The sequence below is a fragment of the Oscarella lobularis genome, chromosome 5 (assembly GCF_947507565.1).
Source record: "Oscarella lobularis chromosome 5, ooOscLobu1.1, whole genome shotgun sequence".
In the NCBI taxonomy this organism is placed as follows: domain Eukaryota; kingdom Metazoa; phylum Porifera; class Homoscleromorpha; order Homosclerophorida; family Oscarellidae; genus Oscarella; species Oscarella lobularis.
In genome coordinates, this window is record NC_089179.1 from 490,239 (window position 1) to 516,856 (window position 26,618).

Sequence of the window (26,618 nt, forward strand, 5' to 3'; positions counted from 1 at the left end):
CAACGAATGCGCGTGACGGCCCAGTTGGTGCGGTGCCGTTGTAGTCGGGTCGTCAACACCTCGGAAACTGTAATTTGTTTTTGATAGGCTGTTGACGTGCGATCATAACAGCCTACTCGTCGAAAACGAGCCTTTTAGCGTCGATTCTGCTACAATCGATTGGACGCGAGCGCCGATTCGACGACGAGACGTCGCACGAGGTCAATGGAAAGGTTATCGTCTTCGCGAGCGAACGAACGTCTCGTGTGGGTCGTGCTAGGGTAATTAAATCTGTCCACGCGGCCCACCCGACGAAAATGCGCTCCAAGTGCGAATGCGACGTCCTCCGAGAACCCAACGAATTGACATGGAAACCCGAATCGATTTGCTAGCGCGAGAATTGCGAATTGGCTTCATTTTAGCACGATTCGAACGAAAACTCCTACCCGAATAAATTGTCACCCTCCTACGAAGTTGCGGTCCACGAGAAACGCCAGCTGTCAACAAACACAATCAAAAGTGCACGTGTGCCGCATAGAATTAATAAAAAATTCAGAGCAAAGCCCCCAACGCAATGGAGCCCTAATCTGATCGAAATATGCCCTTACCTCGAAGCCGAGCTCGATCTTCGGCGTCCCGTTGCCGCTGCACGTCGTCCAACTCGCGCATCATGCGCGCAACGACGCGAACGAGCCCCCCGTCGAGTTGGGCCGCTTGCTTGAGATCGCGACGCGCGAGCTGCGGCATCCAACTCGCCGCGTACGCCTTACCTCGACGAAAGAGCGCCTTTACGTTATCCGGCTCCTTCTCGAGAACGCTCGTCGCGTGACGAATCGCGTCGGCGTACTCCTCGAGATTCAGCTGACACTGGCAATAGTTCAATAGGAGGGGAATTTTTTGGGTTTCGAGTGCCGAGGCGACGTCGCTCTTCGGATGCTCGCGACTCAGTAATTCCTCGATGCAGCCGATAGCCATGCCGTAGAATCGAGCCGCTTCTTTGTAGTTCTCTGCTTTGTATTGGGCCGTTCCTTTCGCTTTGAGTCGCGGTATCTCGTCGCGTTTTTCGTCGGGCGTCATCGACCAGATTGCCTTTTCGTAGTTTCCTTCCGCTTCGGTGCTCAGGAGTTCGATCTCGAACGTCAAGTCGCGCGGATGCTCGTCTAAATCGTCCAAGTCGGCGTAACCGGTTTCGGAGTGATGATGATCGTCGTGATGATGATGCTCGTTCAGGCCCGTTGCCATGCAACGATGCCTGACAACGGGTCGATCTTCTTCTCTCGCTGTCCCTTGTTTCTCTTTGGCAACGTAGCGGAGACTTTTTGATACCAGTGGATAATCGGAAACCAGCTACATGTTAATTAATTAATTAATTAGTGAAAAAATAAAATTCGCGATTTTTTGCCTCTTTGGAGCAGGTGAACTTGGATTTTTCTCCGAGACGCATCGTTTTCACCAGATCTTCCCATACGGAAAGTTTGAATTTTCGTCCGACTAGAAGCTCGAAAGGACCGCAGCCCATTGTTCGGCTGTCGTCTATGACGATTTCGCTATCGCTCCCCTTCTGTTTGGCCAGAGTACGAAAATGAAACGTCGCCTAGAAAAAGAAAATGGAAAGAACGAATATTTCTGTCGTTTCGATGTCAAAATACCTTCGTATTGTGCAAAAACGTCGGCGTTTCGCCCTCGCCTTTACTCAAAAGTTCTTTTACAACCCCTGGGCAAACGTTCATGGTCGCTTCGACAGAGAAATATGCTTTCTGGAGAAAGCTTCTTCTCCGAACGGAGTCACGTGTTAGGCATGCGTAGCTGCAGAAAAATTTGAACATGAGCTACATCGACGACTACGACGAAGCGAAACCGGCGGCTGTTTCCTATTGTAGCAAAATCAGCGTAGCTGAATTTGAAAGCCAGAGCAGCGTTGAGACGGAGAAAGCGCTGCAAGAATTGCTCGCTCACCTCGATCGCAATCCCGCCGTGTATCACGACATTATCAAGCGACGAAAGAAGGACGAAGAAGCGGAGATGGGAATGCTTTCCTATTTGAAAGCTCGATTTTGGTCGCTGATCACCGGCGGCGGCGAGCCCGCGGCCGTTTCTCAAGAAGAATGCGATCGACAGTTAGCGGAAATGAAAGAGGAGATGACGCGCCTCTTCGCTTACTCGCAAAGTGAGCGCCAATCGATTAATCATGGAATCGTTGCTCATTTGTGTTATGAAGGTGACAAAGGTGAGATTGGTCGGCGATGCTCGAAACGGCTGGCTGAAAAGCGGCGAAAGGCGGCGGCGAAAGTGGCGTCAAAAGAAGAGGACAAGAACAGTCCGACTCCCACTCCCATTCCAAGAAAACTGAGCAAAAAGCATTATTTATTTCGAAGAAACAGGCCTCCTCCACCTCCACCTCCACCTCCGCCTCCACCTCCGCCTCTACCAAGAACAGGAAAATTGGACAAGGTATTCCAAGTGATATTCTTTGTGTTCAATGTACCATATTTCATATACAGAGGACTGTTGTTCGAGGAGCCTTCTGCTCAAAAAACGTTGACTTTAAATCATTGGCACTAAGAAGGAAGCCGTTGAAACGAAGGTAAAGCAATCTTTGTACCTCTTCACTCACCACTGAGTACTTTTCAGTGCGACTCATCACACGGCATTTCTTGATGAACTAAAAGACTCGACGACACGAAAGCAACTGAAGAAAACTCAACTCAGGTAAAAGTAATTCAGTTCAAAGTCGTCCGTGTGCAGACGTTCTCTCTACTCCAGGTCACCTGGCGGGACCCCGTTGAAGAAGAAAAAGACAAGGGCAACTGATGAGTTTAGATATTTTAACCAGCAGCTGATCAAGAAGTTTCAGAACGTTTATTCTCCAAGTCCCAGCAAGGAGAATGACAGTGTTTTTGACAGTCCAATGTAGTGAATTAGTAGTACTCTGTTATAATTTTAGTACTGTGTTGCGCAATTTAATCAGATTTATTTTGACCTGATTGATTTCACTTCATTGTCGTCATTCGATATACGGGCACGGTGACTCCAATACGGGAACGACGCCAAATGGACTGGGATTTCCTAAAACCTCACTATGTGCTCAATACATTTGCTTCGGCAGCCTATTTAATTGTTCGTCTTGTTCCCTTTGTGTGCAACAAGCTCTTCGACGACAAGAGATGCGAGTTGATAACGGTGAGATTCGCGAGAAGTCGTCAGTATTTATTCCTACCTGTTTTTTCCCGTAGACAGAGGCGGAAATCTACATCTTACTTTCCGTTATCGTGGCAATCAAAGCCAGACGGTTCCTAGGTAAAGACAATCATTGATAATTCATTCATTCATTGATTGGCTAACCCGTGTCAAAAGGGGACTGGAGATCTTGTGCATCCGTTTTCTTCATGTTTGCCAAAGTAGCCAATCTCGTGCTATTTTTTCAAACTAGTAAAAAATTAATGATTTGGTATGCAATCGCTTTAGTCGGTAAGCAATTGCTTCTTTCAAAAATGCGTTGCACCACTTTGATTTTTCTAGTATTATTTCTCGCCTTTCCGGAGCCTCCTTATTCCGGTGAAGGAAACGTGAAGCAGCTCACAGGTCCATCACTGAAAGTGAGCTCGTTTACTCAGTAGAGACTGCAGTATTTCTAACACTTTTCCTTTTGCTTTATGATTAGGAGGAATTGAATAATAATCCTGACGTAGCTTGGGTCGTCTTGTTTTACGCTCCTTGGGCTTCGCCCTCGGTTCGTGCCGTGGCACCTTTCACCAAATTATCAAAAACGTTAGTCAGTTTAGCCATTTATCTAAGTCTGTATTCTGGGAAAATCTATCAGGTATGCCAGCGAACGTATCATGTTTGGAAAAATGGATATCAGCAGATATCCACCGGCAGCTGACAGGTACTTCCTTATTTAATTAATAAGGGGTGAACAAAGCTCGTTCTAGATACAAAATTGACATGTCATATCGCACAAAACAAATTCCTACCATTGTCGTATTCGAAAATGGTCAAGAGACGGGCCGTCAACCTAAATTCGTTAATAAACGAATTGAACCATTCGATTTCACGCAGGTACCAACACTTCTTATTCGATTACAAATACACCTAGCACATACTCTTAGGAAAATGTTCTTTGGTCGTTTGATCTCAAAACTCTGGCACAAAAGTACTCAAAACCGAAACAGGGAAAAGACAAAAAAGAATAGCGGCGTTGTCTGTATCTACAGTACTCACGAAATATAGCCGCTCAGCTCGCGTATGAAGTTGAGTGCCGCGAGTAGATCAGGCATAAGTTGTTCAGACGTCCAGTCTCCACGTTCAAGCAAAGCATCGCACACTTGGCTTTCAACTTTTACGTCAATCTAGAACACCCGCTATCCTCCTCAAAACCCTTTTATAACGGTCACCGTTTTACGCACCTTTTCCCTGGTTTCGTCTTGGTGTGCCTTGTCGACTTCCTTATCGTCAGACAGCGTCACGACGAATCCCATGTGTTGGAAACAGCTGCGATTCGATCGTCGTTCGTAGACAATTTTGAATCCGTCGGGAGGAAGAGGCATGTGAATCTCACATCCGTCCACCTCCACCCGATCGCAGAACTCGCAGAGGAGAGTGTCTAACTCGTCTTCATTTACATCAGGCGAAGCAGTGGATCCTGGAGAATAAAACTTCAAAAGTATAAATCCGCGGATAAACATTTGTTTCGTCACCTGCTTTGACGAGAAGTCGACAGTCGTAAGGCAAATCAGGAAATGCGATATCTCCTCGAAAAGTATCCGTGAGTCCAACGCACAGGAGTCCCGGCCCAGCTTTCACGATTTTCGTTCCGACGACTTTTTCGCTGCCCGTGTAGCGGTCCATAAGCTCGGTTCCCGGCTCCTCGTTCCTGACCCCCTCCGTTGGAACCCAGACTTTGAAGGAAATTTTTTTCCCCGAAGGCGACGCAAAGGCGACGTCGTGACGAACGTACGATTGCACGTGCTTGGCGTTCTTCTCCAAGTAAGCCTTCAGTTTCTCGATGTCTTCTAGCCCCTTCTCGATGCCCCCGTCAAAGTGACGAAATCGTTTGGGGCTCTCCATGAATTTTTGAGCTTCCAGCGGAGCGAAAACGCGCCGACGGTCATCCGTATCTGAACGAGCACGGCATCAAGGCAAATCGTTTTAGAGACTAATAAGCCCTATGCACCTGAGTCTAGTCCGCCAACGTGAATCTGTCCTATGTGAAACCAGATGCTGAAGCAGGCGGACGCTCCTTCTTTACCATACTGCTTGCGAAAATCGTCCAAGGTGCCTTTTGCTGAATTTGGAAGAGCAAAGTCAAGACCTAAGAAATTCTTCACATTCAATTCGCCTGAGATCAAACGTATACCACCTTCATCCCCATACTCATCTTCTGCCTATACAAACAAGGTTCCCCAATCAAACCGTTTGTCCCCTTGACACTATTTCACCTCAGGCGACGAGACGAGACGGTAGCAGGCATGTTGACGACACTGTCCCGCATCTCTGAAGCAGAGATGACCACGCCCACCTGCAACCTTCATTCCCAGTGACCAGAGATCTCGTCGTCCCGCATTGCCGACTCGTTTCCGTGCATTCGTCTAATTAATTTTATTAGGCGAAGCTCTTTTTCTTATGCGCACGTGGGACTTCCCCACCGCTGATCGTTTGATTTCGATTTCCGCGTTGTCGACCGATTCTCTCGAATTCCCTTCGATGTAGATTCGGTTTCGTTCGAAGCGTCTCGCATAGACGCGCGTGTTCGTTCGGTCGGCTATAGCGCGAAGGTTCCTCGCCTCTTTTCCCACGACCAGACCCATCAAGTTGCTGTCGACTTCGACGCAACGCACAATTGTTCCGTCATAGCTATCTTCGGCTCTATGCACGACGCAAAATGAAAAAATACTTGGGCGAAAGTCTTTGCAACGAACCTTCGTGGAAACCCTCTGCCGTAGCCAACTCGCCTGCCTCGAAACGCCATTCTCACGGTGGACCACACGCCACGCCACCGGAAAAATACTAAAATAGGCAAAAGTACACTTGACTCCCGTATACATGTGTTGGAGGGCTAGTTATTCACGTGACAATGACGTAAAATTCTCTATCGGACTTGAAGAAGGTTTCATAGAAACCGTTGACCTTGCATCATGTTCATAACTGTTCGCTTTGGTGATGATATACATTCATCCCGTGGAAAGAACAGCTTGATTGAGTGTCCATCTCTGTAGATGATCGGAAGGAATTACTAAATGCCAAATGCAGAGCACACGTGCTGTTGGAGTACATCAGACAGCGTTGCCAAAAGCTCTGCTGCGAAGACGGTGGGTTGTCCAGTGACGTTGAGTACATTTTCATAGGATCGTTGCAGATGTTCTTGATCTGTGTGACGAAAATGGCATTATAAAAAATTTACGATACAGAATGATGAGTTACGCGAGCGAATTCCTTCCCAGCAGGGGCAGCTACGTGTTGGTGAAAGTAGAAACAAGTACCTAGACAAAAACATTTCGCACCTCCTCTATCCAAAACCACTTGCTGTCTTGCAGCTTCCGAGGGCAAGACCGTGTGCACAGCATTGGTGAATGATCCCGATTTCAGAGGTAGAACTTTTAGCTTATACAGTAGGACCAATAATAACGACGGTCCACTCTAGTGAAATCGATTTCGTTTGACGCCCAATCAGAAGATTCGCGGGCATCAACTCAGTCGCCAGGAAAAGGAACGCACTATCAGACGTCAAATCGTGCAGCAGAGGGAAGCGGAACTAGCAGCAGTAGCAGCAGAGCACAACCGTCGGCCGGTGGAGGCGGCAACTTGAAGCACAAGGCTACTATCTCCCATGCGGGAGCCTCGCTGCAGCGTAATCCTGCAATTAAGAAAGCCGGCAGCGCAGGCAAGCGCAATAGCGTAGCAAAGTGAGAAAAGCAAACCGAACGCGTTGTCGAGATAAAGAAACGGTCCTCGCGCATGCACTCGCTGGACGACCCCGGATTTCCTAAATTACGGAAGCAAAAGAAATGGCCGCTGCCGGCGTCCCTTTGCGCGAGTTCGTACGATGTCACAATCTACCGCAGCAGGCTCACGTCGTCAGTGGCTACGGCGCCGGCGAATGCGTCACCGTCGTATCGACCGAACGCATCAAAATCGTCGAAGTAGAACAAAAACGCGGCGATCCCGCTCCCGTCGAATTGCCGCTCGACTACGACGCGGGATTCGAACTGATCGTAACGACGCCAAACGCGCCGTGGGCCGGCTACAAGGAATACAAATCGGTCGCCGACTTGGCGAGCGCGCCGCCGCTCGCCGTGCGCGCGTTGCGCAGTTGGCGCGGCGCGGACGAAACGGACAGCGTCTACGAGAACGACATCCTCGCTAATCCGACGATGACGAGTCGCGGTCTAAAAGTAGTCGTGCGAGCGAGTCTCATCAATCGGCACGTCGAAACGTTCGTCGAACTCGCGTTCGACGTCGTCGTGCCTTTTACGACCGACTTGCGCGGCCACGACTTTCGGCTCGCCGATTTGGCGCTTCATTTCGCCAATCACTTTCCCATCAAGGCGAAAGTGCACACGCCCCCGTCGCCGCGGTGCGCCGCCGCGACGCCCGCCGTCGCCGTCACCGGTTCGACTTGGCAATTTCTCGCCGTGCGAGATCGTCTCGACGTCCAGCTCTTTCGGGAACGCGATCAGCAATCGTTTCTTTTTGACGCCGACGCGGAGATTCGCGTTCGTCTTGCCAACGACGACGACTTTGATGAGCCAGTTGGAGATTATGTCAATGCTGGCTTTGAGCCAGTTACAGATTATATCAATGCTGAAACTGTCGCCGCGATCAGGGGTCCCCTGCTTCCTTTGCCGCCGCAGTCCTACCCTATCGACGACGACGACTATACCTCCATGTTGGAAAATCCTGTTGGAGAGCTGCGAAAGATGCTATCCGAAAAGACGTCTGTGATTGAAAAGCTCAATAAGCAATTGCAATCGTACGAGTTCCAGTTGACGAACAGCGAGCAGGAGATGACGCAGCTGCAGGCTCAGTTGGACGAAAACGGACACGAGCTCATCAGAAAGACGGAAGAAGTCAACGCGATACGCGGTGAGTTGAAGGGCGTCGAACAAGAGCGCGATCACTGCGCAAATAATCTGTTGACGGCTGAGCAGCGAATTGGTCAATTGCGAACCCAGTTGGATGCGTTGGAGTCGCAGCGGCAGCAGCAAGTCAAACGGCTTCAGGAGGACGTTTGTCAACTGACGACCGAACTTGAGCGATATCAAACCGAAGAATCAACGAAGATGGCTGATGAATTGCAGGAGGAATTTGAGAAAGATCGTCTGAAGGCGGACAAGAGAAAGGCGGAGGAGAAAGTCGTTGAACTGACTGAACGGTTGAAAGGCTGCACATGCTCCGTCGTCAAAGAGGACGCCAATAAGAAGTCAAAACCCTCCTCTTCGGAGCCCCCGTCGGTGCGGCCGCGTCAGAAGAAGCATTCCTCCCCTCAGCCGCCGCCGCGACGAAGACCGCCGCCGACGACGCCGCTCAGTCCCGCTCCGCCGGCCAGTTCCGTTGCGCCGCCGCCGCCACCGCCGCGCAAGGATGCCCCTGCCTTGCAGGACGGAAGCTCGTCGCCTCGTCCAACGCCGCGGCCAAGGAAACAGGATTTAGGCCCGTCGCCTCGTCCAATGCCGCGACCGAGAGAAAACAATTCGTAGTGCACGTTTCTTTTTCATTTCTTTTAATGTCGTTTTTTTGAAACTGGACTGACTGCGGTCACAGAGATTTTGACATACTCAATATTGCGTTTAGAGCAGATCTACAGTAAATAAAGATTTGTATGTTATAAAAAGAAGGTACAGTACAATGTCTTACTCTGCGTCTTTCTGCTGCTGCGCTAGCCGTTCCTACAGAGAGACAGATACTGGGTGCATTTTGCCTGCTGATTGCTTGTGCCGCTCTCACCTTGTGCGCCTGACTAGGGGTTTTCGCTATTTTTTCTTTGAGATCAACAAGTTGAGCTCGGTATCCCCATTCGTTGTGCCACACACGTATGTGCTTGTCTTCTCCGCCAGCAGACGCTAAGTACCTGCCAAGAGGGTCCCAAGCCAGGCTGGTAACCGCATCTGGAAAGAAATCTCAAAGCCAACCCTTTTAGAAACGTGCAACGTATAGGTTTACTTGCGTGGACGTTGTTCAGCTGGCCTACGAGCAAACCGTCCAACGTGTTGAATATTTGAATGCTCATTTGGCAAGTTATGGCTACTACTAAGCCCTCGGGAGACAGGGATATAATACTAGGGCCCTGGTGATCGTATTGAGCTGTGACAAGAATGCGAGGATCCTGTTGCTCTTTGTAGTGCACTAGAACAGAACACCTGCAAAAAGACTCTGCGATGACTTCGTTCTTATACCATCAATATTCCAAAATTTCCAACTTCCGTCTTTTGACACGGTTGCGGCCCTTTTCAGACAATATTAGAGCTGCTGACGACACCTCGCTTCCTTCTCTCGCGTACCTTGTTGAATCTTTTGAAAAACTCACGCCATACACCGATGCAGTGTGTCCTTTCAATTCCATGGCTCTGACAAGCTAGCCACAGCAGCAATAAAGACAGGGCGTCAAAGTTTAACTGTACTCAATTCACCGCGCGAAACGCATCGCTCTTGTCAAACTCCACTTCCCATAATTTTACATCAGGTGTAAATCCTAAGTACTCCACTGTAAGAGAGAGTCCAACAGCAGATTTTTCTACTAAATTCACCGGTAGTTGCAACAAAACGTCCGCATGGCGATACAGTAGCGAAGGTATTTTTTGCCTGCTTTGTATCTCCTCGTGCAAGAACCTCGCCTGAGAATCAACTAAAGATATGGTCAGGTAACCCGTTTGCACCGACCTTTCAAATTCCAAATAATAAAACTCGTGTCCCGATAACAGGTCAAAATAAAACGACCGTTGGACGCTATAGATGCCAAAAGAATAGCCTCCTTGTGTTCCTAGAAATATCACCAAGAGAGTTCATTTGAACTACTGTATATTCTAATTGAAATTCCGTGGCCTTGCCTGTGGAAAGTCCAGTACAGCACTACACGAACCTGACCCGTCCTTCTTTCTCATCACTTTGAAAACGCGAACCGTGTTGCAATCATCAACAGCTGCAACCACAGCTCTGCACATAGAGAGGTAAGAGACACTGCGTTTTCTATGCCTTATTTATACTTCGAATCCGGACTGAAGCTGACCGTTTTAGCGTAATCGAGTTCGACATTGGCACGAATGTACCTGCTTACGTCATTAGGAAAGAGATTGGATATTTTTAGTGAAAGAATGACTTGTGGTTGCTCTCTAAGAAATCTTTTGGGTTCCATATCCGGATGGTGCGATCTTAGAAAGAACGTCGATGCCTTTCCTTTTTCGTCCTTTCGAAAATTCTCACCGTCTGAGCAGGATGCTAAACACTTTCCGTCTGGGCTGAAATTCAAACTTAGAACCGATCCTGTGTGGCCTTTGAGATCTGCGGCTTGTAGGGGATGCTTTTCGACCGCCGGAGTGCGCCCCTTCTTCTGCATAGGTCCTCGTCTCCTGCGTAAGCCTTCCTCTTGCGTTTCTTCTGAGTTTTCGGCGTTCTGCTGCGGTTTTTCATCGGGTTCGGCCTCTTTTTTGCTGTCAGATCCATAGCCAATCCATTTAAGAAGTGCTGCGATGATAAGAAGCGCTGCTCCGACGCCCAAGCAGAAATAGAGCCATTGTGAGTCCATATTGGGCCAGCGCGCGTTACACCAACTCAAAACGAATGTACTGTACGTAAAGTCAGTCTAATATCTACGCTGACTTCCCGTGCTAAAAAGCAGTTGCTTGCCTTTTCTTCTCTTTCCTGCTTTTCTAGTTGGAGAAAGTTGCGTCGATTCCAAGCTGACATCCAAAGACAATGCTTCAGTGAAGGAATCCTGAAAGGAGGGAACTACGGGATCACTACCGAGCTCATCATCGCCAACTCCACTCGTGCTCGATGCCGTTTCTGTTTCGTCAATAAAGAGGGAGTGCATCTCTAGGAACTGCACTTTCTTACCGAACGAAGAAGGTTGACGACGTTTCACTGGCCACAGCGAAGGAGGAGACGATTTCTTCTGCATTCCCTCGCAGAGAGCCTACACGCACGTCATAAAAGCTCATCTAAAAATCCGAGCGTACCTGAGCAAACGAAGGCGGCGACGACAGTTCGGTTTCAGTCAAAGCTGAGTCGCCTGAGCAAAGAAGAAATTTCCAGCGCTATTTAGTGCGAAGAAACAGAATGAACCTTCGTCGTGATCCTTGCCAGGGATAAAAACGGCGGCTGAAGGATTGAGACTAGTCTTCGTTTCTACCCCCCGCACATTGCTTTCTTTATACAGTTCTCTTATCACGTACGGCGCACAATACCTCGAAAATCAGGCCCGGTCTTAAATTCGCTAGGTAAAGGTGGATGCTGCTGCACGCCTAGACAGAAATCTGTATGAAATCCAAACCATCTCTACAATGGCATATAAGATAGCCATGAAAAGGGATAGGAAACAAAGTGATCTAGCGCTCTAATCGTTAGTAAAAGCAGAACTGCTAAAACAAGTCAGTCTACTGGCCTAAAGCGCCTATTATTCCCTTTCTACAGTAGCTGTTCTTACCTTGGTGCTTGGAATCAAACTGCGTTTCGCGTTTTTTCTCTTCTCGAGCCTTTTTGGCCCGTCTCTGTCGTCGCTTCTGTAGCTCCTCTGCAAACAACAAAGTTGCAATATCTCAGATTCAGTACTGCGGTCATTGCACCGTTAAAAAATCGCAGCGTGGCTCTTGATACTGCGGGAGGTTTCAGTTCGAGTTCGCACAGGGCAAACTGACACGTGAGCGGTAGGTGACGAAGAAATCTGTACCGTTTGCGCGCCTCCTACAAAAAAACCCCCAAACTCAAATGATGATACAAGGATGATCGACAATAGGTCCTACTTCAGTCTGATTCATCCGCTCGATTTCAATAATTTTACCCGTTACCGTGTGCGGACATCCAGTCAAGCCACCGTACTCCTTGGAAAAGGGAGTCATGGCTTGGATTATAACTAACCAAAGCAAAAGCTACCTTTGCAAGGCACTTTGTGTTCACAGGATGAATATACAAGTGCTGGCCGTCCGATGCTAAGAGCGAATGTAGGAGAAAAGAGCGACAATTGTCGTCGTGGCTAACCTTGGTAGAAGTAATACGTATGGCCTTCGTTGCTAGGCATTGCTCCTTTTTCACCCTCGTCCGGACGACTAGCTTCTTCCTCCACCGAAGCACTTTCGGTTACTATAGCGCCTTCTTTAGGCGTAGAATCCTCTTCGTCCTCTTCGCAGTCAGAGAAGGCCGCTTCATATTCACCAACGTTCTTTTAGAAAGGTAAAGTCGTCCAATCAATTCATCATATACAGTTCATTTACCTCAACCTTGCCAGCTGACTCCTTGTCTTTATCTGACCGGGTAGGCTTACTGTCGTCGTGATCCGTCGTCTTTGGCGTCATCAGTCTCTTTCTCTCCTACAAAGTGACCAGTGATGCTGAATGAAGAAAGAGTATGGAGATTTCTGCTTACGCTCAAAAGGTGTAAAGCTTCGACTGCGAAAGAAGGATCCTCCTTCTCATCCTCCATCTCGCGTTTTAGAAAGTTGAGTTCTGTTTCCTCGTCGAGAATAATCTAGGAAAAATTTATCAGGATCATGTCTAGCCAAGCCACGAATTCGTCGTCACTTCTTGCAGCGTTTGAGACGAAGAAACCGACAGCAGCTTTTCAAACTGGCTTGCAATAGGATCGGACAAATTAAACGGTTGCCCATTTGGAGGTTCTTGCGCTTGCACTATGGGCATGACCATGCCAGAATGCTACAAAAATAAAAGAATGAAAGACGTTCTTCATCCAGCCGTCCTGTAAACCTTTTTCCTCGCCATCAGCTGCATGGTAATCACGTCACCCACAGCAAATTGATGATTGGATAAAGATTTGACGCTACGCAAAAACGTCCTTATTGTGAATATCACCCGCGATGTTCTCCTACCTTTTCAAATCCTTTTTCTGAATTGATTCATGGCAGATGGGACATTTTCGCCACGCACGATCCGACTGAACACAGGAAGCACATCAACTCCATAGCCCAGCTATTGAAGTAATACTCACCAAGGACAGATAATGGAGAATGCAAGGCCAACAGAAAATGTGACCGCAACGGGTAATTTTAGCTATAGAAAGGCTGCCGCCTCAGACAAAAAAACAGTACGTAAGCGTCGTACCTGCTCTGGGGGGATAGAGGCAAATTGGGCAAGACGAAATTTCATGACAGAACATGCGCTAATAAAAAAATTAAAATTATTCATCAACAACGTTAACGATACGTGCTTCCAAGTCGGTCTCACCACTTGTTCAATCAGGTCCCAATTGACTAAGATATCAGTGTCGACAGCGTGAACTGTGTAGTCACCTTCTTCCTGCACAATGAACTGACAGCTAAAGAAAAGAGGGTATCCTAGTAAACGAGTCAGTAAAGCGAACCCTCTTACTTTGCCTGAAGAAATTGCTCTTTGTTGAACATGCTACTGCCGCCGTGCCTCGGCCAGCTCTGCTGACGATATCCACTTCGAGTGACGTCACGCGGAGCGAACGTAAAATTGAGCAGATGATTTAGGGAAACGGGACCGCCCTTTCGACCGCCACCCTTCTCCAATACGGCCAACTGATCCGCTCGATCCAAACGCCAATCATCATCGTCATCATAATAACCCTCCTAATTAAATGTAATCAAAAAAAAAATCTAATTCCTAATAGAACTATTGCATTACCGAACGATCTTTTCCTCGCAACGGAAACGGTCCCTTTTCTCTCTGATGAACGGATGCGCTGTGGCTCAGTCCGCCTCGGCGTTTCTCCGCAAATCGACGTCGATCCGTCGACTTGGTGGCGGAACCACCGCCGCGCGGCCAATCGGACGTCGCTGGACCCTTGCCGGCGGCTGCAGAAGGGAGGTAATTAATTAAAAAGGGGGCCCCAGTTTGACTTTTGACTGTTATTCCACCTCTGCGATCGTCGCATCGAAGTTTTACCGCTTGGTTACCGGTGCGATGCGCTTGCGATTGCTGTTCGCCGTTCTCGCCCATTTTTGGACGAGCGCGGGGCATTGCGTAATGCTGCGAAGAGATAGACGGTTCTCTTGACAATAGCAGTGCGTCGATTTGCTCTTCTAGCGGCCATTTGTTCAGCAGACAGTCGTTGAAGCCATTCTGAAGTGAATTCGTCGTTCGTTTTTCGATTTCTCTTGCGTCTGAATGAGCTAGGCGGTGTATATACGCAAAATGCGCGAAAGGCGTCCTTTAGAAGGTCGAGTCGCTTGCGACAGCAACGAAATACGCTCCAAGACGACGTTTGGAGCGAACCAGGGGCTTGCGTTCCCGGACGATAAATAGCACGTGCTTGAATACAATGTAACACCCGTATTCGCGACGAAAATAAGCGCAAGTCAATTGCAAGTGCTTGTCATCTCTTTCGTTCACGTAACCAGACAGCACAATTCACTTCCAAAAAGGTTACCTCACTATTAAGCGGAAGTGATGCGGGTGTGACGTCATCAAACTCCAGCAAGAGTAGAAACACGCGCATCATCTCAGTCTCCGCTATAATCCAGTGAGAAAGTGGGACTTTGTCGCCGCGCCCGTCGTTATATTCCGTTCCGTTTCGTCTTTCTCTCGCGCGTGTGGGGGCCCCCACGTGGGGTTGATGATACCTGTTTCTATGACACCGACAACGTTCCCTAGATCGATGACCGCGTCGGACGCAGAGACGCTCGTTGCAGACGTCGAACGACTCACTCATAGGGAATTGGACATCTACGCGCGACGGTTCCGGGTTCAAGACTGGTCTCTCTTTCTCGACGACTTTCAATCGCAAATCGTTCCCGACAACGCATCGTCATCGTCCCGAGTGGCACGTCAACGGCGTCGGACCAACTGGCCGCGATTCGTTTGCGCGAAGACGGGGCGTCACTTTCAGTTGGAGCATCTTCAGAAAGCTTATCTCAGCGGCTCGAGCCGTCCGGCGGTCCGGTCAGAAGCGAAAACCAATAGGGTCGTCTCTCAGCTCCAGGAGGTGGCACCCGGAGATCGACGGAGAGCCGCCGCCGGTGAAAGACGACCTACGAAATCAATAGGGGGAAGGGTCTCGGAAGTTCTTGATTCCACGAGTTTTGAGAGTACCTCTGCTGGATGCAATGAGAACGTGGCGCGGAGTTTGGACTCGCCAGATAGCGGCAAAAAGGAGGAAGTCTTTTATAGGCTCAGTCGACCGAAGCATACTCCTCCGCGATTGAATTCGAAACTGTTGTCTACGAGTGATGCCAACACTCGTAGCCAGTCCGTTTTTCCTTTGAAAAATCCCGAGCTTTTTGACCGGCTCGCGGCTCCGAGAAGTGCCGGTCCGCTTTCTTATCGATTCGCGTATCCTACTCAGCTAAAAACAGAGGAGAAGAGGAAGCACAAGTCTGTCGGTTACGACTTGTTTGAAAGACTTGCCAAGCCGAAAATTCGCCTGCATACGACGAGCTGGCCATCGAATGCAAAGGAACGCAGCAACGTCAACAGAAATCCCATTCTAAGCACGGGAAGAAGCGTCAGTGGCGTATCATCTCGGAGACAATTGAGTGAGCGCCGTTCTACACAAGGTCTCAATGACGACGCTTCGTTCAAGTTGGCAGTTGACTCTATTATCGCTCGAAGACACTCTCGAATGTACAGTTCGGCGACGCTGGATCCTCTTGAAGTGACTCGAGAAGCGTCTTGCCTGCTTGAAGACAACAACTCTGACAAAGAATCAAATATAGGCAAGGATGACGATGACAACGACGATGACCTGTTTCTCTCGAGCGACGAAGAGGAAGAGCAACAGGACGACGATGGTGACGACACATTTCCAGATGAATTACCTTCAAGAAATGATGAAGTTCGTGGACATTTAAAAATACTCAAGATCTAAAAATCACTTTCACGTAATCTAGGATAGCAGAACAATTGACCAAGACATACCTGTGATCAGGAGATCCTCAACTAAACGCCAATCACGAAGTTAGCTGGTCAAGAGCTTGGGAAAAATATCTAACTCTTCCTCTCCCTCTCTCTTAGCGTCGTCTCTCACCGTAGAAGGCATACTCAAATTCGCCGATCTTCTCCTTGACGACGACGCAGGTACGACGTCTTTTCCCCGTCCCGGGTGGCTCGTTTCTCGCGACCCCATGCTAATAGCCGGCTTCTTCCCATCCCCGCGTTCTTGATCGCGTCCGCACGCCGCCGCGACCACCAAGGACGCACGCGCGACTCGCACTTTCCGCTCGTGCCGTGGCAAACGGAAACAGGCGAATGCTAATATTTATGATTATAGAACCTGCAAACGGAGAAGGTTGTACGGACAGTGCCGCATCCGCTGACGAAAACGAGAACGAGAACGAGAACAGTCCCGTCCTCAATAGTGAATCTGACCTGGAACTAGACACATAAGATTTTCCAAGTGCCTATTGAATAGTCAGGGAACTTTGGTCGTAGGTGAAGGTGCTTCGTAACGTAATTATCGTTATTATTATTATTAGCAAGAAAAATAGGCAGCAGATAGCCGGACAAAAACGTCCAAACCGCAGTTAAATCAAAAGATGTGTCCTTACGTACGTACGCGCTTGTCTTTTTTTACCCTATCTTATCTCTCGAGTGCAAACATCCTCCCCACTAATCATATACAGTAGACGAACCTGAAAACGTGAAGAAATTTGACCTTAATATATTCTTTCTGCTCTCTCTACGGAGTCGAATAGGACCACGAATTGTCCTGCTCGCGCTGCACGTGAAGACGCTGCGACGCGACGGGCGTCGTCGTCGAAACAATAGGAATCGACGTCTGACTCGAATGAATGCCGAGACGACTGTGCGACAATCGAAGACGCGCTTCGATCTGCATTCGATTGTAGTCGAGTTTTCTCGACGTCGTCGAACAAGCGCCGGACGAATCGGCGCTAATAGTGCTGTGAGTGGGACTCGGATTGCTCGACGACGCCGCCGCGCTTCCGCTACCGTCGCGATGTTCGTATAATTTCGCGTTGAGAGTTCCCGTCGCCGTCGTCGGACGTTTTCCGTCGGCGACGTTGAGAAGTTGATTGATGTTGTCGAAGGAGAAGTCGGACGGACGAAGGGCGCTGCTTTCGAGAAGACGAGTCTCCAAGTGGCGTCGAGTCGCTCGATACGACGACGGGGGCGGAGCCGTTGCGACTGTGCTGAATGAATGCGAGCGATTTAGATAGCCGCCGCTTTCTGCGAGACGCATTGAATGAAATTGCTGTTTCGGACGTCGCGCGCCGCCGCCGCTCGTCGGCGCCGGCGATCCGTTTCGGCGCGCTCCCGATTCGGATATTGGCGCCAAGTTCGACGGCTGAAGTTTGGGCGGGAAACGACGAGTCGGCTGTTGCTGCTGCTGCTGCGGGCGATCGTCTGTCGGCTGCGGAGTGGGACTCTTGCCGCGAGCTCGCGTGTCTTCGACGGATCGCGAACGCTGGTGATAGTTCTGATGCGGGAGCTGTTTGTGGGGAAAGTGACGGCGGGATGGATCAACTGTCTGCAGCTTGGCCTTGACGTTTGTCAGAAGATTGCGCACGTCGTCATTGTCGCGATCGGCTGTGACGGGCCTGTCAATCTTCACTCTCGGCGGCGGAGGTGGCGGTCCTGTTGAAGGAAAGAAAAAGAATTAGATGTTAGCCACCTGGCGGCGAAAACAGATTGAAGCGCGTTGTTGTTGTGCTCGGGGAGAATTTCACGCTACGCTGTCTAAATTCAAGTATTTCCGTCTAGTTCGAACAATACCACGTGCGCGTGCGCCTAAACGTTTGAGCGGGGAGACCGACCAGACAATCTGGTTGGTGTAAAAGACGCCCGCGCGCGGGGGATACACCGCAAAAACCCCAAAGTAGGTCCCAGGTCCCCTCTATTCCCGAACTTCGTACGTACCGCATGAGACGACATATGTAGCCGGAACGCAGCCTTCGTTTCCTGCTCCGTTGCGCACCCACACCCAATCGTGGTCTTGTTCGTCGACGACGACTAAACGATCGCCGCGCGAAATCGATAAATCGTCTCGTTCTTCGGCCCGGAAGTTATAAAGAGCTTCGACGCGATCGCCCTTCTCGAATTTCTTCGGTTTGGGACCGGATTTGGCAGCGTTGGTGGCCGTCTGCTGCCGCAAACGCTTCTTTTCTTCGTCGAATTGTTCGATGACAGCCGGAGCCGCGTAGGCGCGACAATACCCGGCCGGAACGTAGCCCTCCGAGCCGAGTTTCTTCGAAACGTACAGCCATTCGCCCGTGCGATAGAGAACGCGAACGATATCGCCCTTTTTCACGGCCAATTCGCGACCTTCCGTGTCGGAAACGGGTGCGAAGTCGAGCAGGATTTCCGTCGTGAGCGGATCGTGATGAACGAAGTCGTCGACGTTCTCCGCGTCCGAATCGTCGACGCCGATGTTCGCTTGGAGTAGACGACGTCGTGTACGCGGCGATTCCTCTAATTCTAAAAACGATGAAAGGGCGTGTGAGCGCGCGAACCCGAAAAAGAGGAGGGAACACTCTGTTATGCAAACATCGGCCTATTACTCGGGTGGTCTCTAAACATGGGAAAAAAAGCGCTCGGGTGTCGACTTCGAACGCTACTAGCGATCGAAAGCTGATAGAGAAAAAGAGGGGACCCGCCTTCGTTTTCGAAACTTCGATGTGACAGACGTCACGAGCGACGTTCGGAATAAACATGAGCCTACTCTTAGTATCCTTCGGGCAGGAAGCCTCGCTTTCAGCGCGGAAAGCGTCTAATCGTTCTTTCTCGAGGCTACTCTGTACGTATTCCCGAGCCGGGGGGTAGATGAACTCCTCGCGCCCAACGTAAAGATCTCAGAGTCTCCCCCATTTTTTCGAAACGTCTCCTACGTCGTCACGTTATCGCGATCGTACCTTTTCGATACTTCTCGTAGCTTTTCTTGGCTTTCCAGCCGCCGCACATGCCACCAAACATCATTTTCTTCGATTAGTCGCGATAAGACACACCGGCACTCTACTTCACGCCTCGGCGAACGAAGAACAACTGATGGAAGAACGGGACCGATCTACGTAATAAATGGGGTGGGCTGATACGGATAATCCAGTTAGAGGCGGCTCTGTGTCATCGAAACCACCCACCCGCAATTAGAGCCCCCCTTCGTCACGAGATGCTTGGTATATAGTATCTGTGAGGATTAGATTATCGGACCTCTGTGTACGATCTCGCTCCCCCCCGGCGGCCTTATTGATATTTTGCTTACCAGACTCTTGTGAATTGGCCACGCGAAGTTCAGACAACTCTTCCCATGCAGTTCACTCCCCTCAGAGCTCAACCGCAGCGAGAATCACAACCGTACCTCTAAAAGACAGTAAGCAAGGGTCAGTTTCAATCCTAATTTAGTTCCGCCTCCGCACGTGCATCCACTACATTAGCTGGTCGAACCGTCGACGATTGGAAGGGGGCCATCGACCGCACTGAATAACGCTATCATCACTCTCCCCACTTGACAGATAGGTCGAAGACACCACACGACCAGGAAGCAAACTTCTCTCATATGCATATCCCATTGTAGCACGGTGGCCCTTTGGGAAATGACATCATCATCCGACCACATATTGTTCCCGTGCCGTTTTCGAATCCGCAAATGTCACCGTTACAGCGCCGACGCTTCCCTCGCACTTCGCCGAGTTTTTGCTTCCGTTTCCACCGACGTGACGATTTCCTGCGTGGTCTTGCACAGCGTATGAATTTCGGCAGCCGCGGTGTGCGCGATCGGCTGCAGGGCGGCGCTCACTGCCTCCAGGGCCGAAACCATCTGAAAAACAATCCAACGTGTAAATAGAGACCACGACCACGACAAAAATTGTTTACAAACTTATTGGCCCGCTAAGTCAATGCAGAACCCCCACAAGGCGCATGCACTTCTCCGTACCGGTCGTCAAGCATGTTACAAGGCTAAAAGGAGCTCTAAAATCGTTCCTGGCGCCACATTAGTCTCGCTACAAGGAGACCGGTTCACCGGACGGAAGGACGGAGACGCGGAGTCTGCAGCCCGAAGACCGGGCTCCTAATCGTTCGTGGCATGCGCTTAGTCATTCTCTTTCGGTTCGTTTAGAATAGTTAGTCTCGTTAGGAACCCATCAGATCGCAAGGTCGGTCTAAATCTCGTTCGAAGGTGAGTACAAGGCGGGCTTCTCTACGTACGCGTCTCAGCATGCCGATCGAGATAGGAAGTCGACTGGCACTCGAAGTGACGTCAAACCGGAGGAACAGACTTCCTCGTCGGCTGACGCAACGCGAGAGCAGTCGATATCGTCATGCAGAATCGAGCTAGAGTCAACAAAAAAACGTCTGCAGCTATACCAAGTACAGATGCTCCCGCTCTTTGCCAATAAACAAACACAAACACAAACAAGCCACAACACTAACAGAATACGTACCTTTTCGTTAGCGGTGACGCTGATGGCACCGGTCTTGGGATCTTTCTGTATATAGGGTCGTATTTGGTCTGAAAAAGAACCAACTTGAAATCGAAAGACAAAAGTGCTGCGTTCTGCTCTGCCCGTTTTCCTCTAATTATACGATTAACATGCCAGCATCTTTCTATTATTTAATTTGACGAACATTTCCATCTGTAATTAATTGCGCCCACTACTGACGTCGATTTTAGAGCCAGTGTGTACCTTCCAATCTCAGTCGTAGAATGTCATGGTTGCTGAAGGTCGGCGTGCCTGCCAAAACGCTGCTCAACTTCGTCCGGAAACCATCAATCATTCTCCCTAATACGACCGTATCCACAGGACACTAAGAGTTATTGCAATTTCCTTCTCTCTCTCTCCACTAAATGTTTATTCATGAAACACCTGCTGTTTCGTTTCGTTTCTTTCTTGATTGAGCAGCCGTTGAATATCTTTATTCAAGACGTGCAAGTACTCAAGCTGGCCAGCAACACTATGAAACATTCTCCACGAATCAGCCACCTGGTCAAAATCGCTATGCTAAATAAGAGAGACGAAAGCGTGGACCAACGCCAGCCAGGCAAGCGCTGCGATCTCAACCTCGCTAATCAATGCTCTGAGAAGAAGCCAACGATAAGTGGAAACGAGGTCCATCCTGGCGACACATTCGCTCAGTTTCCACGCTATGTACGTCAGAGCGGACTGAGAGTTGACCTTGCTAAACGGATCGCCGGCATCTAAGCCGAGCGCGACGCTGTAGTGATTCACAGCCTACGAAAGAAACACTGCGACCAGAAATCAAATGGCAACTTTGACCAGACCCACCTTGTCTTGCAGAGAAAAGACGTTCTGGTACAGAGACGCGGGATTGTCAGGAAAGAAGGGTATGTAACTGAAAGAAAAAGGATGTCGTCAATTTACAGGGTACATATGGTTGCGCTGACTCGGAATCGACGTCTCCGGAGTCCGTTTCGCTGAGATAGTGAAGGCAAAACTGTTTCTGAACCGAAACGTATCTCCAATCCATCACGGTGTAACACTAATAATAAATATTGCGTATTTGATAATTGCTTTTGAGAGATTCTACCTCTAAAACAATCGATTCTCTACGTCTGGCAACATCAGCTAGTTCGACTTTTAGATGTGGCTGCTTCGAGGGGTCCATTATTTCCTCGGGAGTCCACGTCACTTTGGGTTGATCAAGAACCAATCCTAGTACCAACATAGAAGAAGTACAGTACCTCTATGAATACTGCTGTGTACCCATTACGACGTTACGAGGTTTCTGAATGAACTCTCGAAGATGATTCAACACTAAAAACGGAAGATGAACCTGCTGCTTCTCAGGTATAGCACAATCGAACCAATCTCAGCAAAAATATCCAAAACGGACGTTTCTTTGTTACCAGGCCCTTGAATGTAGTAGTGCTCATTGAGTTCGATCTTGAGCAGATACGGCATGAGGCGCCCATAGAAAGGAGTGAATCCTGTCACAGTAAGATCCACAGTAATCTAAAAAAAATATTTCTTGAAAACACTCAAGTGCAATACATTACTTACTTTAAAACGATCGATTCGCCGCAGCGTCGTGCAGGCGAACTCCCTCGCCGCCACTTCGACGCTCTTGAATCGCTGCGAATCCAAAAACGCGACGGCACTCCGATGGCCTAGGAAACGACATAGCAACTATCTATCGAAGGGGCGTCTCCCTTTTCCCTCTCTTTCCAATGGGAGCGACCCGCTTCCACACAAACAGGACGTGCGTGGGCGAGACAAAATCATCATCTCGGTCGGTGGGCTGCGGTGAAAAGGAAGTGCGCGCCTCCGATCTGAGTCATGCGGGTATTTTGAGCGAAGGCGCGGAAAGGGAGAACACAAGCACAAGACAAACATCCTCCTCTGACCGTAAGCGCTGCAATCGGACACCTGGTGAATATGGTATCCCTTCCCTTTAGCATCCTGACGTAGCAAAGGGCAACGCAACCGCGAAATCAGACGATGAATAGAATCCCCCCACAATTCCAATCTGCGGGGAATAAACGGATCGGATAAACGGCATCGCCCGACGCGTTTATCTCCCCGCCTATAGTTACTGTAGCCTTGCCTGTGCATAGACGCTTGCAGTCGATTGACGAGTTTGGGGTAGAGGTTCGCCGGGAGATGACCTCTCGTTAGGAAATCCGTCAAGAAGTCTTGCAACGTCTCGTCCAATCTTGCATCGACGCAATACTATACGACGGCCGGACGCCAAAGTATAGTAATAATAATATTGGCTTTTGCAATTCTTCGGCTGCACCTGCAGTAGAACGGATTCCGCTCCGATTGCGGCAGGAGATGTCGACGCTCTGATGGCCGTCTCAACGTCCAAATCTGCTCACCGCGTAAAGAGATAAAGATATCGAAAAAAAATAATACGTACGCATTTTCCTCGTGGCGAGAATGTCAACATCGCTGCCGTGATTGTAAACGGGCGCTTCGACCGTGGGAACGTCCAGTTGACGCTCTGTTTTCTGTCTTCGAAAAAATCCCTAAAAACGTCGTACGTGAAACGACGCCCACGCGTACTGGCGACCCCCTGCTACTGTACTTTTTTCTCCGCATCGACTTGAGGTGTCTCTTTGAGGGGTGTCGTCGCTCGGAGGGGTCTCAACGACGGATACTCCCTAATGACTTCGCGATGAATAGCCTAAGCGAAATTCATCCCCGTATAGTCTCGCTTGTTTGTCAGGGTCAGGCAACCCTACTTCGAGTATGGTATAGTGTCCGGCGATATCGTCAAGCAGGGCCCACTGCAGCGTTTTTAGATATCGCGTCACGTACGACAGACAATTTGTGATCTTCGGACGAATTTTTGTCGAAAGTGTGATAGGGGAAACAGAGATCAATATGTACCTCCTGGTGGTGATTAGCACCTGTTCTCAATTTGTTCATCAAAACGTTGTCTAGTGTCGTTTTTATTACGTCGTGCGCCACGACGTGACTGTCAAACGTGTACCACGATCGTCTAAATAGATATAGAAAAAACAGCGTCCCCTGTGAAGAGTTCAAACTAACTGATCGTTTTCGAGACCCACTATGGGCCATTTGCTGCTAACGGCGTGCTTCTTGTCCACAAAATGACTGCAAACAGGAAATCCTTAGTTAGTTCGTTAGCTTAGCGACGGAGTTTGCTCGCTTACAGGCCGGGATTAAGAAATTCTACTATCTGGTCTCGAAAATGAAAAAGGCTTTCCCACAGCCGACCCAGCACCTCGGGCTAAAGCGAACCGCAAAACAAACGACCGAATTTAGACGAAAACCGCAAATAATGAGACAGAAACTACAACTCCACAAACGACCACGAGAATAGTACGCCCCAAATTACCCCCCCATACCTTCGCAGCTTTGGCGAGAGCCCTTTCCAGTGCCGATCCGTATCTCAAAAGAGCGTCGAGTCGAGCGCAATCGGTTCGACCGAGTCGACAGATTTCACCGAGAGTCGCTTGAACGTCACTGAATCGTTCTCTAGTACAAGCAACAATAATCCTCTCCCCCTTTGGAACACCTTAGGACGTTCTCGTACCTGTCCATGCAAACCCACTGAAGAATGCAGTGCGCCACGTCAATGAACCCCAGAGGCATATCTTGCCGTGCCACCTGCCGCTTCCAGTCTTCCCTTGATCCAATAAAGGCGGTCGTTTTTATACGTGCGTCGGCGACGGGCTTTCATCGCGTTTACCTCAGCCATTCCGCTGCCCGCTCGGGGCTCAAGTGATCCGTTTTCTCGTCTCGATCGCCGGGCAGTCGTACGGGTCGAGCGCGACGAGTCGACGTCGCCGCCGTTCCGGCGACCGATCGTCGATTCGACACGGCTCGGGATTGGAGAACGTTTTGCGGCGACGTTTCGTCTCGTTGAACTGACGCCGGCATGAAGGCGGACAGATAGGCGAACGCTTCGTTCTTGCCGAAAAAAATTCCGCTGAGCAGGGCACTCATGGGAAGATCTGTGAAGCTGTAAAACCTAAGGAGAAATATAGTCGAACAATATGGAGGTACAAACTCTATTAGACAACGTTCTCCTCTCCATTACCAATTATTCGAATCCTCGTCTGACGTGCGAGTGAAGGTGAACGTGTATTGTTTCGTGCCTGGATGATAGATTTCTGAATGTTTCAAATGCTTGAACATGCACTAGATAGACACTGACGTCTGAGGGAATTGTCAAAAAACGCATGCGATCTGACCTCTAGTATGGGATTCTGCTTTTTTGCGGTAATGTCTATGATAGCTCGAATTAGATCTTCGTTTTGGTGAACGATTGCGTTTGGTGACCAATTTGGTATCGAATGGCCAGGTAGGTGTAATTCTAAGAAGAAAAGAAGTTCTTCTTATTTAAACTGTTTCCCTATTTCTCACCGACTGCGATGTGCTCTCTATCATGAACTAGTTTGACAAGATCGGCTACAACACTACAAGCGAAGATGTGCATTGCCTAAAACAGATAGTCTCACGCAGAGAAACTTCCCAAACTCATCAACGCACTTTCTCTTGATTGGGTCCCCACATCAAGTACTCCAACTTCACTTCAATTATAGAAGAATGAATGAGAAGGGACCCCGAAAATGCGCTCGGACCGCACAACATCGCTACGACGCGACACTGAAACAGATTGCGTTTCTAATAATTCAGCATCTCAGATTTGTTCTATATTCTGACGTCGAATCCCGTTTGTCTCTGCGTCATTTCCTGGGCAGTTCGTTCCTCGTGTTGAACGAGTGTCTTGAATCGACGCACGTGGCGCGGATCGACGCACTGTAAAACGGTCTCCAAGCCCCACACGTCGTCGAAGCCCGTCGGACACGTCAACCACGCGTCCGTGTCGACAACGGGCGCGTCTAGAGAGATACAGACATCGTGCTTATTTAGGTCATTAAATAAGCACAATGCCTGTTGGAGCTAAAGTCATTTCAGAATTTGAGCGCAGTTATAAACCCAAAATAGACTGAAAGACTGAACTAGTTACAAAAATAGACGTCTGATGTAATAAGAGACTACTAAATTATCAGACGTCTATCGAAGCGTACAATGGGGAGGCCTTGTGTAGTGTCTAATAGGGGAGAAACAATCGCTGGCTCGTTTTCCTACTTGTTGCGTTTTTCACCACTTCATCGGATACGTTCCTGATAGAGTAGGTATAAATCTTATCGATGAGGTTTGGGATAGCCCTACTTCAGCTGAGATTGCGCTCGAAGGCGCTTGATTAGTTCCGGATATGGATTGTATGGCAGTTTTCGCTTGTTCAGAAGGAGATTTAGAATTTCTGGTACTACTCGTCGAATTTCGCTCCTCTCAAGATACTCTTTCACGTCGGGTTTCAGCGGTAAGCCGTCAAAATTCATCGGAACAAAGCAGAAGTGCATAGGTTAGCGTACGCTAGAGAAAAACATGACCACTTCTCAACAGTCGAATGCGGGAAATAAAGACGCTCCCGACCCGATAGCAGAGGCAAAAATGCTAATGCCTGTTCTAAAGCAGTCTCTCGTGGTGAGAAATGGCGTCGATGAGCAGTCAGAAACGAGAGAGACGCGATTTTAGGTTTTGATGCGATCTGCGTGCCAAACTTTGCTACACAGTCGCTTTCTTAGGAAGTAAGTAGACGGTTTAGAACTAAAAAAGCGCAAAACAGCACCTCTAGTCCCAACCAAAAAGGAGAAATTCCGGAAATTCCTCGAATAGATCAACACTTGGAAGAATTTTATGCTATCATCGATCAAATTCAACAGTGCTTAGTAAGTCGACCAACATTGAGTTGACGTGTCAAGTAAGATGATTTCTTTCTGTAGTTGACTGCTTCGGATTCTCTTGCACTTGCCAGTGATAGTAGCGAAATCAATTCTCTGCGCGTTGACATTGGAACGGGGAATGATCCCAAAACTCAGTCTTATGGGGAATATCTAACCGAGGCTCAGAGTCAGGCCGAATATATAGAGAAACTGCACGAAGTTTTAGAAGAGTTTGTACAGTCCGTTACAGGCTATTGTACATAGAAGAGACGTACCGGTAGGGGGAAATAAACGTATGCATCTTTCAATGCAATGGCATCACGTGTGTTCAGTGTGCA

General features: G+C 49.1%; 11 protein-coding genes and 1 long non-coding RNA gene across 20 annotated transcripts; 6 read left to right on the forward strand and 6 right to left on the reverse strand.

Moving 5' to 3' along the window:
• On the reverse strand, nucleotides 1-1,771 carry LOC136187174 (AH receptor-interacting protein-like). Its single transcript, XM_065974722.1, has 6 exons — nucleotides 1,629-1,771; nucleotides 1,382-1,573; nucleotides 588-1,326; nucleotides 426-476; nucleotides 117-367; nucleotides 1-67 (listed from the first exon to the last, which is right to left on the reverse strand). Exons 1-5 carry the CDS (start codon nucleotides 1,707-1,709, stop codon nucleotides 150-152), a joined length of 1,281 nt encoding a protein of 426 aa, XP_065830794.1. The 5' UTR covers nucleotides 1,710-1,771; the 3' UTR covers nucleotides 1-67; nucleotides 117-149.
• A 9-nt stretch (nucleotides 1,772-1,780) lies between these two features.
• On the forward strand, nucleotides 1,781-2,966 carry LOC136187185 (arp2/3 complex-activating protein rickA-like). The gene is made up of 5 exons (XM_065974735.1): nucleotides 1,781-2,146; nucleotides 2,198-2,430; nucleotides 2,481-2,563; nucleotides 2,611-2,688; nucleotides 2,743-2,966. The coding sequence occupies exons 1-5, from the start codon at nucleotides 1,804-1,806 to the stop codon at nucleotides 2,891-2,893; spliced, it is 888 nt and encodes a 295-aa protein (XP_065830807.1). The 5' UTR covers nucleotides 1,781-1,803; the 3' UTR covers nucleotides 2,894-2,966.
• Nucleotides 2,967-3,008: 42 nt separating this feature from the next.
• LOC136187187 (thioredoxin-related transmembrane protein 2-like) lies at nucleotides 3,009-4,225 on the forward strand. Its single transcript, XM_065974737.1, has 8 exons — nucleotides 3,009-3,159; nucleotides 3,213-3,276; nucleotides 3,334-3,447; nucleotides 3,499-3,575; nucleotides 3,641-3,747; nucleotides 3,800-3,865; nucleotides 3,912-4,038; nucleotides 4,089-4,225. Exons 1-8 carry the CDS (start codon nucleotides 3,031-3,033, stop codon nucleotides 4,170-4,172), a joined length of 768 nt encoding a protein of 255 aa, XP_065830809.1. The 5' UTR covers nucleotides 3,009-3,030; the 3' UTR covers nucleotides 4,173-4,225.
• LOC136187168 (uncharacterized) lies at nucleotides 4,029-6,921 on the reverse strand. The gene is made up of 11 exons (XM_065974714.1): nucleotides 6,400-6,921; nucleotides 6,251-6,345; nucleotides 6,047-6,188; nucleotides 5,898-5,985; nucleotides 5,625-5,844; nucleotides 5,418-5,567; nucleotides 5,339-5,363; nucleotides 5,153-5,290; nucleotides 4,677-5,096; nucleotides 4,386-4,621; nucleotides 4,029-4,328 (listed from the first exon to the last, which is right to left on the reverse strand). Exons 3-11 carry the CDS (start codon nucleotides 6,147-6,149, stop codon nucleotides 4,197-4,199), a joined length of 1,512 nt encoding a protein of 503 aa, XP_065830786.1. The 5' UTR covers nucleotides 6,150-6,188; nucleotides 6,251-6,345; nucleotides 6,400-6,921; the 3' UTR covers nucleotides 4,029-4,196.
• A 22-nt stretch (nucleotides 6,922-6,943) lies between these two features.
• On the reverse strand, nucleotides 6,944-10,717 carry LOC136187173 (transducin beta-like protein 2). Its single transcript, XM_065974721.1, has 13 exons — nucleotides 10,396-10,717; nucleotides 10,292-10,343; nucleotides 10,179-10,241; nucleotides 10,023-10,128; nucleotides 9,856-9,955; nucleotides 9,723-9,809; nucleotides 9,606-9,667; nucleotides 9,477-9,550; nucleotides 9,372-9,421; nucleotides 9,139-9,321; nucleotides 8,923-9,083; nucleotides 8,833-8,864; nucleotides 6,944-8,776 (listed from the first exon to the last, which is right to left on the reverse strand). Exons 1-13 carry the CDS (start codon nucleotides 10,715-10,717, stop codon nucleotides 8,734-8,736), a joined length of 1,335 nt encoding a protein of 444 aa, XP_065830793.1. The 3' UTR covers nucleotides 6,944-8,733.
• LOC136187162 (uncharacterized) lies at nucleotides 6,958-8,812 on the forward strand. The gene has a single exon (XM_065974704.1). It carries the CDS (start codon nucleotides 6,984-6,986, stop codon nucleotides 8,673-8,675), a length of 1,692 nt encoding a protein of 563 aa, XP_065830776.1. The 5' UTR covers nucleotides 6,958-6,983; the 3' UTR covers nucleotides 8,676-8,812.
• Nucleotides 10,718-10,743: 26 nt separating the features above from the next.
• On the reverse strand, nucleotides 10,744-16,284 carry LOC136187158 (E3 ubiquitin-protein ligase RNF10-like). Of its 2 annotated transcripts, none has more exons than XM_065974698.1 (24): nucleotides 16,132-16,284; nucleotides 16,023-16,043; nucleotides 15,198-15,968; nucleotides 14,024-15,136; nucleotides 13,791-13,960; nucleotides 13,512-13,735; nucleotides 13,368-13,458; nucleotides 13,245-13,302; nucleotides 13,132-13,193; nucleotides 13,013-13,077; nucleotides 12,891-12,963; nucleotides 12,708-12,839; nucleotides 12,553-12,654; nucleotides 12,402-12,497; nucleotides 12,169-12,349; nucleotides 12,064-12,119; nucleotides 11,934-12,011; nucleotides 11,757-11,874; nucleotides 11,618-11,704; nucleotides 11,379-11,435; nucleotides 11,257-11,319; nucleotides 11,151-11,203; nucleotides 11,029-11,107; nucleotides 10,744-10,977 (listed from the first exon to the last, which is right to left on the reverse strand). In XM_065974698.1, exons 4-24 carry the CDS (start codon nucleotides 14,124-14,126, stop codon nucleotides 10,775-10,777), a joined length of 2,151 nt encoding a protein of 716 aa, XP_065830770.1. In that variant the 5' UTR covers nucleotides 14,127-15,136; nucleotides 15,198-15,968; nucleotides 16,023-16,043; nucleotides 16,132-16,284; the 3' UTR covers nucleotides 10,744-10,774. The 2 variants fall into 2 exon arrangements, with proteins under 2 accessions (XP_065830770.1, XP_065830769.1); XM_065974697.1 differs by having other exon boundaries at nucleotides 16,023-16,077; nucleotides 16,132-16,282.
• LOC136187169 (uncharacterized) lies at nucleotides 14,466-16,590 on the forward strand. 2 transcript variants are annotated; one of them, XM_065974717.1, is made up of 5 exons: nucleotides 14,466-14,628; nucleotides 14,760-15,939; nucleotides 15,995-16,061; nucleotides 16,119-16,181; nucleotides 16,375-16,590. In XM_065974717.1, the coding sequence occupies exons 2-5, from the start codon at nucleotides 14,764-14,766 to the stop codon at nucleotides 16,488-16,490; spliced, it is 1,422 nt and encodes a 473-aa protein (XP_065830789.1). In that variant the 5' UTR covers nucleotides 14,466-14,628; nucleotides 14,760-14,763; the 3' UTR covers nucleotides 16,491-16,590. The 2 variants fall into 2 exon arrangements, with proteins under 2 accessions (XP_065830789.1, XP_065830788.1); XM_065974716.1 differs by having other exon boundaries at nucleotides 14,466-15,939.
• Nucleotides 16,550-19,679, reverse strand: LOC136187167 (uncharacterized). 2 transcript variants are annotated; one of them, XM_065974712.1, is made up of 5 exons: nucleotides 19,321-19,679; nucleotides 19,199-19,245; nucleotides 18,974-19,146; nucleotides 17,982-18,539; nucleotides 16,550-17,699 (listed from the first exon to the last, which is right to left on the reverse strand). In XM_065974712.1, exons 3-5 carry the CDS (start codon nucleotides 19,035-19,037, stop codon nucleotides 16,783-16,785), a joined length of 1,539 nt encoding a protein of 512 aa, XP_065830784.1. In that variant the 5' UTR covers nucleotides 19,038-19,146; nucleotides 19,199-19,245; nucleotides 19,321-19,679; the 3' UTR covers nucleotides 16,550-16,782. The 2 variants fall into 2 exon arrangements, with proteins under 2 accessions (XP_065830784.1, XP_065830785.1); XM_065974713.1 differs by lacking the exon at nucleotides 19,199-19,245 and having other exon boundaries at nucleotides 18,974-19,125.
• LOC136187191 (uncharacterized) lies at nucleotides 19,301-21,620 on the forward strand. 2 transcript variants are annotated; one of them, XR_010669863.1, is made up of 3 exons: nucleotides 19,301-20,133; nucleotides 20,194-20,235; nucleotides 20,291-21,620. It is a non-coding gene; the product is annotated as an uncharacterized lncRNA (long non-coding RNA). The 2 variants fall into 2 exon arrangements; XR_010669862.1 differs by having other exon boundaries at nucleotides 20,194-21,620.
• On the reverse strand, nucleotides 19,361-25,920 carry LOC136187149 (uncharacterized). 5 transcript variants are annotated; one of them, XR_010669859.1, is made up of 30 exons: nucleotides 25,727-25,920; nucleotides 25,643-25,677; nucleotides 25,214-25,392; nucleotides 25,040-25,156; nucleotides 24,914-24,989; nucleotides 24,742-24,863; nucleotides 24,588-24,688; nucleotides 24,237-24,518; nucleotides 24,081-24,173; nucleotides 23,893-24,022; nucleotides 23,698-23,774; nucleotides 23,573-23,638; nucleotides 23,411-23,522; nucleotides 23,263-23,355; nucleotides 23,106-23,204; nucleotides 22,938-23,046; nucleotides 22,815-22,888; nucleotides 22,423-22,747; nucleotides 22,079-22,185; nucleotides 21,883-22,030; nucleotides 21,782-21,832; nucleotides 21,606-21,730; nucleotides 21,463-21,557; nucleotides 21,344-21,410; nucleotides 21,119-21,289; nucleotides 20,924-21,058; nucleotides 20,744-20,864; nucleotides 20,501-20,568; nucleotides 19,488-19,875; nucleotides 19,361-19,418 (listed from the first exon to the last, which is right to left on the reverse strand). XR_010669859.1 is itself a non-coding variant. In XM_065974683.1 (30 exons), the coding sequence occupies exons 1-30, from the start codon at nucleotides 25,915-25,917 to the stop codon at nucleotides 19,714-19,716; spliced, it is 3,453 nt and encodes a 1,150-aa protein (XP_065830755.1). In that variant the 5' UTR covers nucleotides 25,918-25,920; the 3' UTR covers nucleotides 19,361-19,713. The 5 variants fall into 5 exon arrangements, 3 of the variants coding, with proteins under 3 accessions (XP_065830755.1, XP_065830754.1, XP_065830756.1); XR_010669858.1 differs by having other exon boundaries at nucleotides 19,475-19,875; XM_065974683.1 differs by having other exon boundaries at nucleotides 19,361-19,875; nucleotides 22,423-22,544; nucleotides 22,623-22,747.
• Nucleotides 25,852-26,592, forward strand: LOC136187189 (mediator of RNA polymerase II transcription subunit 29-like). Its single transcript, XM_065974740.1, has 4 exons — nucleotides 25,852-26,041; nucleotides 26,093-26,145; nucleotides 26,193-26,286; nucleotides 26,341-26,592. The coding sequence occupies exons 1-4, from the start codon at nucleotides 25,943-25,945 to the stop codon at nucleotides 26,542-26,544; spliced, it is 450 nt and encodes a 149-aa protein (XP_065830812.1). The 5' UTR covers nucleotides 25,852-25,942; the 3' UTR covers nucleotides 26,545-26,592.
• The last annotated feature ends 26 nt before the right edge of the window (nucleotides 26,593-26,618 follow it).

Excerpts from the sequence above, each read along its gene's own strand:
- LOC136187167 (XM_065974713.1), bottom strand. The coding sequence starts at position 19,037 with ATGATGTTTGGTGGCATGTGCGGCGGCTGGAAAGCCAAGAAAAGCTAC. Across the intron at positions 18,540-18,973 it reads CTACGAGAAGTATCGAAAAG|AATTAGAGGAATCGCCGCGT; the intron begins GTACGATCGCGA and ends CATCGTTTTTAG. Across the intron at positions 17,700-17,981 it reads TACATATGTCGTCTCATGCG|GACCGCCACCTCCGCCGCCG; the intron begins GTACGTACGAAG and ends TTCCTTCAACAG.
- LOC136187168 (XM_065974714.1), bottom strand. The coding sequence starts at position 6,149 with ATGTATATCATCACCAAAGCGAACAGTTATGAACATGATGCAAGGTCA. Across the intron at positions 5,364-5,417 it reads GTCTCGTCTCGTCGCCTGAG|GCAGAAGATGAGTATGGGGA; the intron begins GTGAAATAGTGT and ends TTGTTTGTATAG. Across the intron at positions 5,291-5,338 it reads AGATGAGTATGGGGATGAAG|GTCTTGACTTTGCTCTTCCA; the intron begins GTGGTATACGTT and ends AGAATTTCTTAG.
- LOC136187189 (XM_065974740.1), top strand. The coding sequence starts at position 25,943 with ATGACCACTTCTCAACAGTCGAATGCGGGAAATAAAGACGCTCCCGAC. Across the intron at positions 26,146-26,192 it reads CACAGTCGCTTTCTTAGGAA|TCCCAACCAAAAAGGAGAAA; the intron begins GTAAGTAGACGG and ends CAGCACCTCTAG. Across the intron at positions 26,287-26,340 it reads ATCAAATTCAACAGTGCTTA|TTGACTGCTTCGGATTCTCT; the intron begins GTAAGTCGACCA and ends TTCTTTCTGTAG.
- LOC136187185 (XM_065974735.1), top strand. The coding sequence starts at position 1,804 with ATGAGCTACATCGACGACTACGACGAAGCGAAACCGGCGGCTGTTTCC. Across the intron at positions 2,431-2,480 it reads GAACAGGAAAATTGGACAAG|AGGACTGTTGTTCGAGGAGC; the intron begins GTATTCCAAGTG and ends TTTCATATACAG. Across the intron at positions 2,689-2,742 it reads CTGAAGAAAACTCAACTCAG|GTCACCTGGCGGGACCCCGT; the intron begins GTAAAAGTAATT and ends TCTCTACTCCAG.
- LOC136187187 (XM_065974737.1), top strand. The coding sequence starts at position 3,031 with ATGGACTGGGATTTCCTAAAACCTCACTATGTGCTCAATACATTTGCT. Across the intron at positions 3,576-3,640 it reads TCACAGGTCCATCACTGAAA|GAGGAATTGAATAATAATCC; the intron begins GTGAGCTCGTTT and ends CTTTATGATTAG. Across the intron at positions 3,866-3,911 it reads TATCCACCGGCAGCTGACAG|ATACAAAATTGACATGTCAT; the intron begins GTACTTCCTTAT and ends AGCTCGTTCTAG.
- LOC136187158 (XM_065974698.1), bottom strand. The coding sequence starts at position 14,126 with ATGCCCCGCGCTCGTCCAAAAATGGGCGAGAACGGCGAACAGCAATCG. Across the intron at positions 12,498-12,552 it reads AAGCTTTACACCTTTTGAGC|GAGAGAAAGAGACTGATGAC; the intron begins GTAAGCAGAAAT and ends GTCACTTTGTAG. Across the intron at positions 12,350-12,401 it reads AGTCAGCTGGCAAGGTTGAG|AACGTTGGTGAATATGAAGC; the intron begins GTAAATGAACTG and ends CCTTTCTAAAAG.
- LOC136187174 (XM_065974722.1), bottom strand. The coding sequence starts at position 1,709 with ATGAACGTTTGCCCAGGGGTTGTAAAAGAACTTTTGAGTAAAGGCGAG. Across the intron at positions 1,574-1,628 it reads CGTTTTTGCACAATACGAAG|GCGACGTTTCATTTTCGTAC; the intron begins GTATTTTGACAT and ends TTCTTTTTCTAG. Across the intron at positions 1,327-1,381 it reads AGTTCACCTGCTCCAAAGAG|CTGGTTTCCGATTATCCACT; the intron begins GCAAAAAATCGC and ends ATTAACATGTAG.
- LOC136187149 (XM_065974682.1), bottom strand. The coding sequence starts at position 25,917 with ATGCACTTCTGCTTTGTTCCGATGAATTTTGACGGCTTACCGCTGAAA. Across the intron at positions 25,393-25,642 it reads AGTGGTGAAAAACGCAACAA|ACGCGCCCGTTGTCGACACG; the intron begins GTAGGAAAACGA and ends GTATCTCTCTAG. Across the intron at positions 23,639-23,697 it reads GAATTTCTTAATCCCGGCCT|TCATTTTGTGGACAAGAAGC; the intron begins GTAAGCGAGCAA and ends TCCTGTTTGCAG.
- LOC136187162 (XM_065974704.1), top strand. The coding sequence starts at position 6,984 with ATGGCCGCTGCCGGCGTCCCTTTGCGCGAGTTCGTACGATGTCACAAT.
- LOC136187169 (XM_065974716.1), top strand. The coding sequence starts at position 14,722 with ATGATACCTGTTTCTATGACACCGACAACGTTCCCTAGATCGATGACC. Across the intron at positions 15,940-15,994 it reads TACCTTCAAGAAATGATGAA|GATAGCAGAACAATTGACCA; the intron begins GTTCGTGGACAT and ends CACGTAATCTAG. Across the intron at positions 16,062-16,118 it reads AACTAAACGCCAATCACGAA|CGTCGTCTCTCACCGTAGAA; the intron begins GTTAGCTGGTCA and ends CCTCTCTCTTAG.
- LOC136187173 (XM_065974721.1), bottom strand. The coding sequence starts at position 10,717 with ATGGACTCACAATGGCTCTATTTCTGCTTGGGCGTCGGAGCAGCGCTT. Across the intron at positions 9,668-9,722 it reads ACGTTTTGTTGCAACTACCG|GATTTACACCTGATGTAAAA; the intron begins GTGAATTTAGTA and ends TGGAGTACTTAG. Across the intron at positions 9,322-9,371 it reads GAAATTTTGGAATATTGATG|TGCACTACAAAGAGCAACAG; the intron begins GTATAAGAACGA and ends GTTCTGTTCTAG.